Consider the following 15550-nt stretch of genomic DNA (forward strand, 5'->3'; position numbering starts at 1 on the left):
TTCGGAATTATTTTAAATAAGGAAATTGGGAGAAAGGATTTATATTAAACATTACCACAGGATTTGAAAAGTCCAAAAAGGGTAATTTATTTTGGATTTGGGACTCAAAACCCCCAGACGTTTAGCCTCTTAACTTTAAAATATGTACTTTGCAGAAGGGAAACCACTGATAACTCTAAAGCTTCCCTTAAATGATAAGTACCAACTACGACTCCCCGGGATTCACTTTGAAGCAGGAGCACAGTTCAAATGTCAATCAGACGTGAAACAAACCAACATTACTGAGGATGATTTTACCCACAAAAAGAAAGAAAAGGTTACATTGATTAGTTTACAAATGCCTGAATTATTTACAAACTATGCTTTTCAAGGTTAGTTATCAAAAGTTCAAGTTATTCTCTACAACAGTCATTAAAAAAAATCTTCTTTTAAGGTGAAGTAAATTAAAAGATTAGAGGTGTAGGGAACTCATGCAGGCTAAACCAAAGAGGAGAAGGCAAAGCTGACCAAGCCATCAGACCACGTCTGATGCTGACAGCGGTGAAATATACCTCGTGGGCGACTCGGTAACGTCTGACAACCTTCAAAGAAAGGAGAAAACAAAAAGTTGTAGGAGAGGAAAAAAAAATGGATGAAGGTGAAAAAAAAAAAAAGAAGGAAAAAGCAGCAGTGAGAGGCAGGCAGCACAAAGCCAGCATATCAGCCAACCCTCGTCTACGGGTCTGTGGGCTTGGGGAGCAGCTGGGACAGCGGCAGCAGGGACTTGAGTCTGAAGCACATTCAGAGCAAGGGAAAGCAAAGGCTCACGGCAGTGCAGAGATCCAGGATGCTGACAGGGTGGGGCTGGTACAGAGGCAGTGCTGAGAGGTGCTTAAGGCCAGAGCAGCCTCCTGGCTAAGGCTACAAGGGACATGGTAGAGAACCATGTGGTTCTGGACACAGGGGACTGCAGACCATGGCTCACATGGTGCTTTCTCTGGGCCAAGAGCCTCTCTGTTCACTTGGACAATAATTGGGCCAGGGAGGAAGGGGAACTACATATGCTCACACCAAATACCCAGGGCAGCCAGACCACTGGACCAGTCTGGCCCCTGGGCACAGATGGCCAACACCTTCTTCCCTTCTCCTACCTATCTTGGCTCCTTTCTTCAGAAGAGTGACAACAACAGAAGTGTTCCGGCACCCCACTGCCCTATCCAAAGGGCGCATTCCACTGTAGTCAACGTGCTCGATCATGGCCCCGTGATCTACCAGGAACTGAACCTAGGACATGGATCAAGCAGAGCAGTTAGGACAGGTGTAATGGCTCAGTACTGTTCCACTGAGGGCTCTGGCTGCTGCCTGACCTTTTTCAACTGCTGGCCTGAACCAGGCTATGCCGCCAAGGTATTTCAGGCCTTAGCTATATTCTTGATCTTTAAGAGCATTTTGAATATTCTTGCTCTCTAGCAAGTATAGATCTGAGAGCTCTGTATCAGGAATCATCAATACATCACTCCACTTTCAACTCCAGGTAGTATGGATGGAGAACAGCCCTCTCTCTGCTCTCCTGAGGCTTGTTTAAAGGTACTTACCACCTCAGCATCACCATAGAAAGCTGCCAGGTCCAGTGGGGTACGGCCATTCTTGTCAGCATGGTCTGTGGCAGCTCCGTTATCCACCAGAGAACGTACTACTGAGAGATGGCCCTTCAAACAAGCCCAGCTGAGGGCTGTCAATCCTTCTTTGTCCATGAGAGCAATGGAGGCACCTGCAAAGGCAAGTGATAGCACAGGGCTGAGGAGAAATGGAAACGCACAGCAGGAGGGGAAGCGCTGAAGGGGCACGCTCCTACAAAGAACACCGCTCGTTTCCGGACTATTTCTGTTTTAAGACTGATCCTGGTATGCCAGTTACATCTCAACTGTTAAAAGTTCATCCTACAAGCTTTCAATAAAATAGATTGCAGTTGTTTTACTGAGTATTCAAGGTTATCCACAATCTATTCCCAATTACTCTCTATATCTGTTTTATTTTTCCCCTGTGACAATCTTCCACTTCGGCCAAATGGATGTGCTCACTGCCTCTCGGATCTCCCGTCAATCCTCCCGCATCCTCACTCTTGGTCACGGTGCTCCACGTGTGTGGAAGAGCTTTTCTTCCCCCATGACTTGCCTCACTTCTTCCCATTCTCTAAGAACTATCTCCATCCTCCTGCCTCTAAGAAGCTTCTCACAGTTCACTGCTATCTCATCTTAAATATGCTTAACATAAGTCAACTTATTCCATTATTTATCTATTTTTATGTATCCTATTTGCATGTAATAAATTCTCAATGAGCGTTTTCTTCTTCTTCCTCTTTTTTTTTCTCTCTAGATGCAGTCTTGCTCTGTTGCCCAGGCTGGAGTGCAGTGGCCCAATCTCAGTTCATTGCAACTTCCACCTCCCAGGTTCAGACAATTCTCCTGCCTCAGCCTCCCAAGTAGCTGGGATTAAAGGCACGCACACCATGCCTGGCTAATTTTTATATTTTTAGTAAGGATGGGTTTCACCATGTTGGCCAGGCTGGTCTTGAACTCCTGACCTCAAGTGATCTGGCTGCCTCGGCCCTTACCACACCGGAGCTCAGTGTATGTTTTCTGAACTGAGCAGAAGCCTTCCACTGATAATAGTGCTAACTCCTTGAGACAGTCTCATCAAATAGGAGCCCAGGACATTTTGTCATTGATCACAGGGCCAGGCCACCTTCTCCCTCCCCAGGTGGGGAAAATAAACACATGAGAGGACACTGAGCCCAGGCCACGAAAGAAATCTGGAGTTTAATAAAGTTAAATTCATAGAATCAAAGAATAAAATGGTGGTTACCAGAAACTAGGAGGTGGGGGGTATTGCGGAGATGTTGGTCAAAGACATACAATTCACTTAGAAAGAAGAAATAAGTTTAAGAGATCTACTGTACTGGTTATTAACTAGTAGACTAAATCTACTCTATAGTTCTTAACTATAGTCATAGTGATAGTTAATAACAATATATATACTTGAAAATTGCTATGAAAGTACATTTTAGGCATTTTCAGCAGAAGAAAAACGGTAAGTGTGTAAGGTAAGGCACATGTTAAGTAGCTTGAGTTAGCCATTCCACAATGTATACATATACAGCTTGAGTATCCCTAATCTGAAAATCTGAAATTAGAACTGCTCCACAATCTGAACCTTTTTGAGGGCCAATGTGACACTCAAAGGAAATACAGATTGCAGCATTTTGGATTTCACACTTTTTGGATTAGAAATGCTCAACCAGTAAGTATAATGCAAATAGTTCAAAATACAAAAAATAAAATCCCAACAGAAGCGTTTCAGATAAGGGATATACAACCAAGCATTTCAGATAAGGGATATACAGCCTGTATCAAAACATCATGTTGTACACAATACTGCTCCTTTTTATGGTTAGATATGTTTAGCTACACAAATACCACTGTGTTACAACTGTTCACAGTAACTCAGTGCAGTAATACGCTGTAAAGGTTTGTAGCCTGGGAGCACCAGGCTATACTATACAGCCTAGGTGTGTAGTAGGCTGTACCGTCCAAGTTTGTGTAAGTGCACTCTATGATGTTTACAAATGACAAAATCACCTAAGGACACAATTCTCAAAATGCACTTCTCTGAACCTATCCCCATGGTTAAGCAATACATTATGGCATATTCAATTGTTACTTGTCAATTAAAAAAATAAATATTTCATTGGATGCAGTGACTCACACCTATAATCCCAGCACTTTGGGAGGCCGAGGTGGGAGGACTGCTTGAGGTCAGAAATCTGAGACCAGCCTGGGCAACATGGTGAGACTCTGTCTCTACAAAAAACTAAAAAATTAGTCAGGTGTGGTGGTGTGAGCCTGTAGTCTTAGCTACTAGGAAGGCTGGGATGGGAGGATGAGATGGGAGCATTGCTTGAGCCCAGGAGTTCCAGGCTTTGGTGAGCTATGATCAGGCCACTGCACTCCAGCCTGGCTGATGGAGTGAGACCTTGCCTCTAAAAAAAGACAAAAACAAAAACAAAAAACAAATACAAATCAAATAAACTAGAAATTCAGAGTTTAAACTACTCAGCCTTATTCAATAATTCCATTCCCCCCTTTTAAATTCTCCACCCACCCTTTCATATTCTGGATCTGTTTCCTTTCAACATTTCTATTTTCACTTGAAAGGATCAAGCATACTTGACATGCTGTTTTGTAATCAGTCTAAAATCCAATATACATTTGGTTCTTAAGGCCCAGACTGTAAGGCCTTCGATGGCAAGGAGCGCATCATTTATTTGCTAGAAGAGTACCTAAGACAACTCTTTTCGCACAGTAGGCATGTCATGTTTAACTCCAGCAGAGATCAACTTACTGCACCAGGACACTTGGCTGCCCCCTCAGCTGGTCAGGATTCGATATCAGCTCAAGCTTAGGACCTGCCACAGCAGGCTCAGGGTTTACTCGGCAGTTATCTAGCCTATCACCTTTGCATCCCTAGAGGTCAGTAGAGTTTGTGGTTTCCCACAGGAGGATGAAAAGCTGGAAGGGACCATACCTTAATCCTGTTGAGAGCCATTTATGTAATAGTATAGTTTGTAATTAAAATACTGACTCTAATATGGAATAAGTTTAAATACGGAAGAGAATCCAAGGCATTTTCTCAGATACAACATCTATAAATTTCCTGGACAAAGTATCCAGTGGTGGAAAAAGTAGGATAAGAAAGTTTTGGATGTATATTACAGATGAACTGATTTTTCCAAAGATAAGGAAAGAGAAGAAATTAAAAGGAGATACATATGAAACAAATCCATAATATGTTAAACACTTCCAAAATCCAATTTGTAATCTTCCTCTTCTCTTTTTTCTTTCTCACGCAGTTAATGAAATCACAATTCTTCCAAACGTCCATCTTACAACTCTGCAGTTATCTTTAACTCTTCTATCCTTATTTCCTACATCTAATCAGACTTCATATCCAAAATACCTCTTGCACATAGCCCTTTTGTTCTATTCTGAAAGCTACTGCCCTTGGGTTAGGACCTCATTATGCCTCATCTGTTCCATTACAAGGGCTTCCTAACTGATCTCCTGGCTCCTTTATCAAATCCACTATTCACATACTGCCAGCGTGATTGTTTTTAAAGCATAACTCTACCATCAATTCCTTATTTAAAAATTTTAAAAGCCTCTCCAGATTCCTTTAGAATTAAGTCCAGATTCTTCTCACTTGGTCCTTTTCCATTTCCATATACCTTTCCAATTTTATTTTCTGTAGTCCCCTTACACTTTACTAGACAGCCTACATATTTCTCCAAACCTGTCACTCCTCTTCGGCCTTTCATCTGTGTTACTTCCTCTCCCTAAATATAGAACATTTTTCCTCTTCGAATTTCAAAGTCTGTCCTAGTCTAACTCAGAGGACCCCTGTATCAGAGCACTCAGGATTCTCTGTTTTTTAAGGTATTTATCTTTGTTTCATCTCTTCCTTGCCACATTATAGACCCTTTGAGGACACTGATTATAGTGTATTAATTACAAAAATCAGAACCACTCATAGTTCCTAGTATAGTGTTCTGCTAACAACACAGCCTAAATACATCTTTGTGGAATTCATTAAGCCTCTCATTTAAGTGTGGAAAAAAATGAAACAGTACAAAGATGAAAATGTCTGCTGGTAAGGGAGAACAAATATCTGGAATCTATGACTACGGAGCCTCTACTGGCACATGACAGGTACTTTGCAGCTCTCTAAAGGTTATCAGGGGCTCAAGAGGTCCTGCCTCTTTCAGCGGACTTTGTTTGTTCTGGAATATTTACTCCAGACACATCTTATCTTGAGAATTTAGGCACATTCTTCCTCCTCCCTGCTTTCCCCAGCAGAAATGAAGATAGATATCATGAAGCCAAATTTCTTCGGTAGCTTATATGGGGAAGGCAAGAGCCATTTTGCACCCTGTAAGAGCAACTCTCTGATTCTGACCCAGTCTCGAGTCTGAGTCTGTGGAAACAGATCTTACTTGAGGGATCCAGCTAAAGATCCAATAAGTCTCTGACTGAGCTGTAGTTTGAAATCTTAGAAGAAACCTAAATTTCTTCCTAATTAAACTACCTTCAGTTGCTCCGGCCTAGGCATAATTCTTCAGGAGGTTGGTTTCCTTGAAGGAAAGTACATGTGCTTGTGGATATAATTACAGACATTTGGGTCCAGTTTACTAGTTAGCAGAGGCTAATTGGAATGACCACCTCTGACTGCCTCTTGCTTCAAGCAAATGCTCAAGCTCCACTAGATGGCACTGCGGAGTCACCAGTGATGAGCTTTTTCTACTACAGAGGTCCACCATCAGCAGCCACCGTTATGCACAGGCGATGGAGGTCACAGCAACCAACAGGAGCCTGACGTGCTTTACGATGATGGTGTGATCAACATCTCCTTTAACTTATTTCCCATTCACCAGGAATTTGTGGATGTTGGTAAGTGTCAAAAGGAATTTATTACAACGGGTAATAATCTGGATCCCCCAAATAGGATCCCACAGTCAGCAGGGGTCTTCACTGGCATTTGCCTCCTTTGAATTCAAGAAAAATATTAGTTGTGCAGGCTTACAAAAGAATTGATAAACTTGAAGTCAAAACACAATCCCTGGAAGATGAACATTTATTGAGTATATATTTTTTAAAAGTTAAAGTTTGGAGACTACTGATCTGAATGATAATTTAGAATATGTTAATTTTATTTAAAACCCTCAAGTCATAAAGAAACAGAGAGTATTAGAGTTAGAAGCACTACACTGAATACAAGAGGGGAGGAGATAGCCTTTCATTTTCCAACCAACTGGATTAATATCTGTTCTTAGCATCTCCTGGGATCCATTGCTGGAAATCATGAGTTCACCAGGTAATGATGGACACTGGCCAACCAGCTCTAGCATCCGAAGACTAACCTTGTGCAAGTAGAAAGTCCACAGTTCCTAGATGGCCTTCGGAAGCAGCCATCATCAGGGGAGTGCGGCCCTGCTTGTCTGCCATGTTGACATCAGCTCCATGGGTGAGTAAAAGATCAACAATCTGCAAGTGCAGAAAAACAGAGACCAATCAGCCCAAAGAGGAGCTGTGGAGAAGACAAGTGCACACTATCTCGTACCCTGTAGGAATTCCTACTGCTGTACCAGTCACCTCTCTATGCATCTTTCCACTACTCTCTAGAAGTACCTGCAAAGTCCTAGTACCATGTGATTTAATCTCTAACTCTCTTAGGGACAGCCAAATGAGAATGAGAAGGTTTCAACTCTCAATGTCTGACTTAGCTATTAAGTAAAAAAGAACTTAACAAAGGTCAAGTTGTAGGATTAAACAATCCCATAATGGAAGTTCCAACATAAATCACTCCTTTATTGCCCTCTAGTGGTTGCAAATCTGCCTGCAGTTAATACTTCCAACTGAACTGAACATAATAAAGTGTCTCTGATAACTCTTCAGGGCTGTTTGGCTTCTACAGCCTTTTTTCTATTGAAATACGTCTGAAGATTATTATCAGTGTGCTTTCCTTTCCATCCTAAGTGTATAAATTAACATTTATCCAGAATCCAAACATCTAAAAGGATTGTATCATTAGAATTTGCATTCACTGTATTTTCTTTCAGTAAGTCTCAGACATCTGCAGGTAAGTGATTAGCATAAGTTCGCTGAGAAATGAACCTTCCAAGGAGACTTTGGATACTGTGAAATGTGAGAAGGAGGTCACTCTATTACCAGGACAAAAGTAGTTAGTCCTTCTATACAAAGTGATTGTTTTGAATGTTAACTGTCGTATTCTCAATTAACCAGAATATTCACAACAAAGGTCCAAGTCCTCAAACCTGATCACTGCTGGGTAACCCAAACTTTACTTGTGATCATTTTGCTCTGTGTATCAGAAGTCCTCACATAGAACTCAGTCCTGCCTGAGGGACCGGAAGTGGTCACCCTGCTTACCTGCCAGTGGCCCTGGCGCACTGTGCTGAAGAGTGGCACTGCCCCTCGGCGGTTTGGCTGGGCCACTGCCGCCCCTTGTTCCAAGAGCAGACGGCACACCTCCAGTTTGCCCCTTCCGGCTGCAGCTGTTAGGGCTAAGGGCAGAGAACAAAGACTGAGGATAGGTGGTTCTTGTCCTCTCCAGTGCTCCATGTTAAACGTGACATATCCCCGTGTTTCATTAATGTAATTGCTACTTTACTTCTAAGAATAATGATTTTTGCCACCTTTTCCAAGTTGTAAAGAAAAATAATGAATAAAGACACATTTAAATGGCCTCACAATATTTGGGGACAATTATAATAATAATAAATCTATTGAAAACTCACCTTTAATCAAACTCACTTGGTTTCATTTTCCCTGACTAGACTGTCTTCTCTGCTTTGGTCTACCTCTCATTTGGTACCTCTTCCTAGCTACAAACTTTGTTAGTCTACGTGTGGGTGGAATCTAAAGACAAGATCTTTGCAGAGATAAAGTTTTTTTTTTTTTTTTTTAGAATTACTTGGGAACTACCCCCAGCCAAGCTCTACCCTGGGCTCTTAATCCTAGAGAACCAAAGTTAGGAATTGCAGTCCAAAGTCTTGGGCCAGTTTTCATTCTTTTTCTTCATTAGTTGATACAGACGTTTCTGGTACATTTGCAATCATTTTTTATATAAGGATTAGAATGATTCAAGGTAGCAGTCTTAAAGATGAGAGAAGAGGTATGACAAAGACTATTTTCTTCTGAATATAAAATAATGAAGTCACATGTAAAAATAGCTACAGTGAGTTTAAGAGACATATTGGGAAAAAACAGAAACATTCTTCTTGTGCCGCTATCCAAAAGATTTTATGAATGCCTGTTTGGCCCTCAGAGTATCATTTCAACAGCAGAAAGAGGAGTTTGGAGATATGAAGTCTATCTTTTAACAAATATGTATTTGTTTCATTTAACCGTGGAATCTCAGGTGCACAAGTCTATTGTTTTGAAAAATGAGGGGTATGGAGGATGGAAACACTGTTAGAACATGTAGGAGTTATACTTCATTTTAAATAAAGAGGATAAAGATTTTTTTTTTTCCAAATTGACTTAAAAAATTGATGTAGTAGTCAGCAGGTCCTTCTTTTGTTATGGCCTCCTACTCCAGTAACAAACCAGAAAATAATATTTGGCAGGCACAGATACTGCAGTTTGCAAACTTTAAAATGTATTCAGAGAAGCAAATAAAATTTATATCAAATGGACATTTGCATTCGTTTCCACTTAAGTGCAAATTATGGCATTTTGTCTCTGGACTTGGCCAAATTTATCCACTACTGAGTCATATGCAAAATGAAAACTACCTGTAATTTCCACAAATATAAACCTTCAAGTAACATTTTCCTTCCTTCTGCAAGGACAAAAACGACTTATGAAGTAAAATGTGGTAATTTTAGAAGATACACGCACTCTTCAACCAGTTCTATCTATGGCTTGTCTTACGTGTATTTTCAATTTTAGTTTGGAACTCCTGACATTGACATTTCTTTTCAGTTCCTTACAGGAGGGCAGTGGTTTGGTCCTATCTGAGGTGAGGGGTCATTTCCAACCCTGAGTGGATGAGCTCAGGTGTTAATGGCTATAACTATCTACTGGATAAAGAAGTTTCATTTCTTGTTTTTTAAATATAAGCTATGTTCCCTCTTTCTTTGTTTTTTTTTTTTTTTTGAGACAGAGTCTCGCTCTGTCGCCCAGGCTGGAGTGCAGTGGCTGGATCTCAGCTCACTGCAAGCTCCGCCTCCCGGGTTCACGCCATTCTCCTGCCTCAGCCTCCCGAGTAGCTGGGACTTCAGGCGCCTGCCACCTCACCCGGCTAGTTTTTTGTACTTTTTAGTAGAGACGGGGTTTCACCGTGTTCGCCAGGATGGTCTCGATCTCCTGACCTCGCGATCCGCCCGTCTCAGCCTCCCAAAGTGCTGGGATTACAGGCTTGAGCCACCGCGCCGGGCCTATGTTCCCTCTTTCTCAAGTTCATATTTCTAATAGGTTAGAAAACAAATTGTGAATTCTATATATGGGTCAGAACACAAGAGTAGTTTAATAATTTGACTGGATAGACACTTATTAGGAATCATAAGAATTATCTTGGTGCATAAAACAAACCATTTGGAAAATTTCTAACCCACATTCTGAACCCATTTAAAGTAGTTGCTAGGTTGATAAGGTTGCAGCAAACCTCTGTATGTGAAGGGGCCAAATACATTATTTTTCATGAAAGAACTTACAGCATCCTAGAGAAAATATAGACAGTATTTCAGAATCAAGCCTCTCACTAATGATGCCAGTTCACAGAACACATCTGAATATTCACAACCAGTGCCCATCTGGAAAGCCACACTGTCCAGTCTGATAATTCTATTGCTCTGGATGCCCCATTTCTCCCCACTGGATAACATATTTATATGTGAGGGAATGTTCCATTTGGCCTTTTTCTTTGTTGTATCATCTCTGTTGTTTAGGTTATGATGTCATTTGGCAGCAACCTTCAGCTGATAGCTGGACATGGTTATTAACACAGCTGGCCAATTTCATCTCAGAACACCACAACTATGTAAAATGGAATCTGGGCTTTTCAAAATCCAAGAGTAAGGAGTTGTATGGCTGGATTTTATATGAGATTTATCAAAAACTGTTAAAACTTTCTAAAAGAAAGGAGATGAAGGTAAAGCCAATTCTATAAAACACTAAACTGCAAACAGAGCAGTTAGGAGCCAACTTTCTTCCTAAAAGAGCAGTAACAGAATTTGTTCCCTAGCTTGTCAGCATCTGACAAGATGATCTGACAGAAATGGTCTTTTTTCAAAGGGAAACATCTAAGGAGTTGGAAGAGGCAGACAGGATGTAGCTCAGAGTTGGGGAAACAGCCAGAGTCTGCTTGGATGGGATGCTGACAGCAAAGAGAATGCAGAGATGCAAATGATTCTTTCATCTACTTTCAACCTTGGAAGAGTCCAGCACAGACAGGTCGTGTAAGATCAAGGGGTGGGGGAGGAGGGGGAAGTGGCTGGGGAGAAATAAACTGATCACTGCTATCCAAAATACCATTAATAAAACATTTATTGAGCTATTTGTCAGATACTGTCTCTGCTGTCAAAGAACTCATGGTTAAGGAAACAGATGAATATGTTAATATAGAGTGTGATATATATAATGGAGATATGTCCTTGGTATGAGGGAAGGAACAGAGGAAGAGGTTTCTGAGATGGCCTCCAGGTAGAGATGATAATGTGAGCTAGATGCTGAAAGATGAACAGGAGATTTACAGGGATGGAAGGTGTGGGGTGGGCCAAGGGAGAGCATGAATAAAGGCAGTGAGGGGAAAACAGCATGCTTACTGTTACTGGAATTACTGGAGAAGACAGGCAATATATGAGGCTGGAGATAATTACTGGTCTTTTTATGCTACATTAAATGACTTAATCCTACAAGTAGTAAATGAAGGTCAGTAAGCAGGAAAGTGACCCAAACAGACTATGGCCTAAAAAGATCACTTTGGCTGAAGTCTGAGAGATCTATCACAACAGGGTGAGGCTAGAGGCAGAAGCTCAATTAGGAGGTAGCTGAAATAATCTAGGCAAAAGATGATGAGGGCAGGAATTAAAGGAATCTAGTAAGTTTATTTTGTAAACTCTGGTTTCTTTTTGGGGCCATATATTTCCAGGGTTGGCCTCCAGAGTTGCTAGAAGCTCTCAGTGCTGGTCCTGGTCTGTGCCCACAACATAAGGGAGAGGAAGGTGTGGTGAACAGTCTTGTCACCTTGTTTGCTTTTCTTCTGTGGTGTTCCATAAGAAGTCTGTGAAAACTCTATGGGATGGGAGGGGGTCAGCAGATGGAAAGCTGGTTGTAACATCTGGAAAGAGAAAGAGGCTACAAATGGAGGATGAAAGCCACCAGGAGGCTCTAGTGATCTGCCTACAGAAAATCTTGATGTCTAAAAATCACACCCCAATTAATATTCTAAGATTCACTTTCTCCCTCTACATTTTAACATCTCTGAAATTGGAATGCATCTTATAATTAATGTGATAATAAAGAATTGTGTCGTGTCAGTATAGTTGACAGAAGTTGTTTGTTTTTGTAGTGGCACAAAATACTGGATATATACTTTCTTAAAGTTAATGGTATCTTAGATTTGATAGAGTAAGTGATACATATTATAGGAAACATCATGGCCATTGTATTTTCCTTAGGTTAAAAATCGTCACTTAGGTCCTGGTTGCAGATATAAGCCCCCACCAACTAGCTTTGGGTCACAGACCACAAACCACACATAAAAATGCAAAAATACGTATAAGATTTTGTCATGGGACAAAAAACTATGGCATCATAATTTAATAGGTCACTAAAAAATTTAAATGATCATGTGCTGTAAGTTAGAAAGGCACATGTATGTTTAATAAACATCACTGTAGATAGAAAAGTGCATCAAAGTCCGTTCTATACTAGTGATGAGCTGTAGGGTCACTGTCACATAATAAACATTATTTTCCAGAATTTTTTCTGAAATAAAATAATTTTTCATAGATATAGAAATTGTATTACAGCCAGGCGCAGTGACTCAACGCCTGTAATCCTAGCACTTTGGGAGGCTGAGATCGAGAGATCACCTGAGGTCAGGGGTTTGAGACCAGCCTGGCCAACATGGCGAAATACAAAAAAAACTTTACTAAAAATACAAAAGAAAAAAAAAATTAGCCAGGTGTGGCGGTGCATGCCTGTAATTCCAGCTACTCGGGAGGCTGAAGCAGGAGAATCACTTGAACCCAGGAGGCAGAGGTTGCAGTGAGCTGAGATTGTGCCACTGCACTCCAGCTTGGGGGACACTGTGAGACTCCGTTTCAAAAAAAAGAAAAAAAAAAATCATATTACAAATAAATTTCAACTTAACTCATGTTTAAGTAGCTCTTTATGTTTATAATATTATATTGTATATATGCATAAATCAAACATAACACAGTTCTGATTATAAGCAAACTGACATAAAGTTTTGATTTTTTAAAATCTTGAGGCCGGGCGCGGTGGCTCATGCCTGTAATCCCAGCACTTTGGGAGGCCGAGATGGGCAGATCACAAGGTCAGGAGATCGAGACCATCCTGGCTAACACGGTGAAACCCCGTCTCTACTAAAAATACAAAAAAAATTAGCCAGGCATGGTAGTGGGCGCCTGTAGTCCCAGCTACTCAGGAGGCTGAGGCAGGAGAATGGCGTGAACCCAGGAGGCGGAGCTTGCAGTGAGCCGAGATCGTGCCACTGCACTCCAGCCTGGGTAACAGAGCGAGACTCCGTCACACCAAAAAAAAAAAAAAAAAAATCTTGAGATATGGTACATATGTACAAAATTCACTGTAAACATTTATTGTATACTTTAAGGTATGAAATATTTTAAAAATCCTGAGGCCATAAAATTTTATTCTAAAATAAGAAATTCATGTCAATAAAAATAAGTCCTCCATTTAATTCATGCCCTTCTTGAACATTTTTAAGGATTTCTTTCAAGTACACCATTAGAATGTGTTTGATATTCGTCGCTATGACTATTAGTCTTGTAATTTCTATTCATTATCACCATGGGGACATGACTCTTTCTGCTGCTGTCAATGGTTACACCGCCATGCCCTTGGCAACAAAGGGTCTGCTGGAGATGTGGCAACACTGTGTTGGGGGAAGGCTGTGCTGATAGAAGCACACCAACATGTCCCTCCTGCAGCTCTAGGTCACACACATATGCTTACTCCAGAGTGGTTGATGTCCTGCCCAGTTCCTTCCCCTCGGTCTGTCCTCTGGCTTCCCTCAGGGTGGGGCTCCAGAGACAGCAGCTGTTTCCAGCTGTATACTTTCCTTTAATCTGTCATGGACTCTTAAGCTGCAGCTGCCAGGCATCTGCTCCCTTTGGATCTTACAAAAGGAGGGATTATTCGAGAAGCAAATTCCTGAGTTTTGGACCATTCCACATGATGTTAAACAAGTCAGGAAATGTGTGTAAGACTTTGTCACGAGAAGAAATGCCACAATAGGTCTTCATAAATTTAAATGAGTTCAAGAACCTCTTATTTTTAATAACACTCTTATCCTAACCCAAATGCATATCCTTCTTGTATGCATTGTAAAATATTCTCCCTAAATTGGCCATCTCAGTATTGGTCTACTTTTCCTGGAAAATATGACACATATCTGTGGTTACTCTACAGTTTTCATTGCCCTGGTTTCATAAAAATACATCGAAGGTTACTAATGTTTCTCCAGATGCTGCAGTTCATAGACTTGCAGGGAAGCCAACAATCATGTCCTGCAAAAGCCACAAGGAAGAGGCTTCTGTTTGCATCGTAAGTACCAAACGATACAGAAACTGATTTGCTCCACACCAACAGGAATTGCATGAGGCTGGGCCCTCACTGTGCATCCAGATAGCAACTTCACTCACAATATATTAGATTAATTGTATCATATACCATGGTACCACAGTAACATTTGGTTAAGCCAGAGGTGTGGATGAAAATTTAACATCCTGGTTAACAAATGCAAGAGGAGTTATTTTGATGGGAGAAATATTTATTCCTAACTACTACAAGGATCACATAAAAAGGAGAGAGGCCACAATTATTTTCTGCTCTGGTTTGGCACATTGTAAGGTAACTTTCAGTCTTTTAAAAATATTTGGAAACAAGAGAGGGAAAAAGTTTTGTTTGAAAGAAGACTCTGGTGCAAACAGTATGGAGAATCCACAAGGAAAGAGGACTGAAAGAGGAAAATTGCTGTTTAGTTTGGCTGAATCAGTCTCCAATACAAAAGCCTGAGACAGAGGAATGCCAAATGTATGCCAGGGAAAAAATAAGGGGGCGACATATGAGAGTCCACACAAACACAACACATTCTTGAGGGCAATGTTCATGAGAGGTACCTGTCTCTCCCCAGAGACTGTCGAAGCTGTTGATCTGTGCTCGCTCTACTTCCTCTTCATCTTTTTCTGGAAGATCAAGTAGGTAGGAGACAATCTGAAACAAGAAGTTGTGTCAGCTCAAATTTCAGGTGGAAAATTATGCTACTGACACTAGCCTGTGAGGTTTGGAAGATGCTTGGATGATCCAAGTATCACTAAATCTCATGCACACAAAAGGAATCAGAACTGATTGTCCTAATAAAGAAACCCACAGCTTCCATGATGTGCATCTGTCCTATTAGGTACAGTTTACACATTTCTCTAGAATACAATTCACTTATATAGCATGTGATTTTTTAAAAGTTACATATTCTTAATATTTAAGTTAAAGAAGCAATCCTTCCTCCTCCCTATAAAAAAGCCATAGAAAATAAATATGAGAAAACTGATGGCCTGTTTTTCTTTCTCTTTTTTTTTTTTTTTTTGAGACAGGGTCTCATTCTGTCACCCAGGCTGGAGTGCAGTAATGTGTTCATGGCTCACTGCAGTCTTGACCTCCCAGGTTCAAGCAATCTTTGCACTTCAGCCTCCGGATTAGCTGGGACTACAGGCATACACCACCACATC

General features: G+C 40.9%; 1 protein-coding gene across 8 annotated transcripts in view; it reads right to left on the minus strand.

Moving 5' to 3' along the window:
- TANC2 (tetratricopeptide repeat, ankyrin repeat and coiled-coil containing 2) overlaps positions 1-15550 on the minus strand; it is a 468803-nt gene that overhangs the window by 14231 nt on the left and 439022 nt on the right. For 6 of the 8 annotated variants that reach the window (XM_050764933.1, XM_050764940.1, XM_050764937.1 and 3 more), the window contains 6 exons: positions 14945-15038; positions 7983-8116; positions 6953-7076; positions 1575-1750; positions 1131-1263; positions 552-581 (listed from right to left, as the gene is read on the minus strand). In XM_050764933.1, the coding sequence (XP_050620890.1) occupies positions 552-581; positions 1131-1263; positions 1575-1750; positions 6953-7076; positions 7983-8116; positions 14945-15038 (691 nt within the window). The remainder of the gene's footprint in view (positions 1-551; positions 582-1130; positions 1264-1574; positions 1751-6952; positions 7077-7982; positions 8117-14944; positions 15039-15550) is intronic. The other 2 variants (XM_050764941.1, XM_050764935.1) reach the window with 1 other exon arrangement.

The sequence above is a fragment of the Macaca thibetana genome, chromosome 16 (assembly GCF_024542745.1).
Source record: "Macaca thibetana thibetana isolate TM-01 chromosome 16, ASM2454274v1, whole genome shotgun sequence".
Lineage (NCBI taxonomy): Eukaryota > Metazoa > Chordata > Mammalia > Primates > Cercopithecidae > Macaca > Macaca thibetana.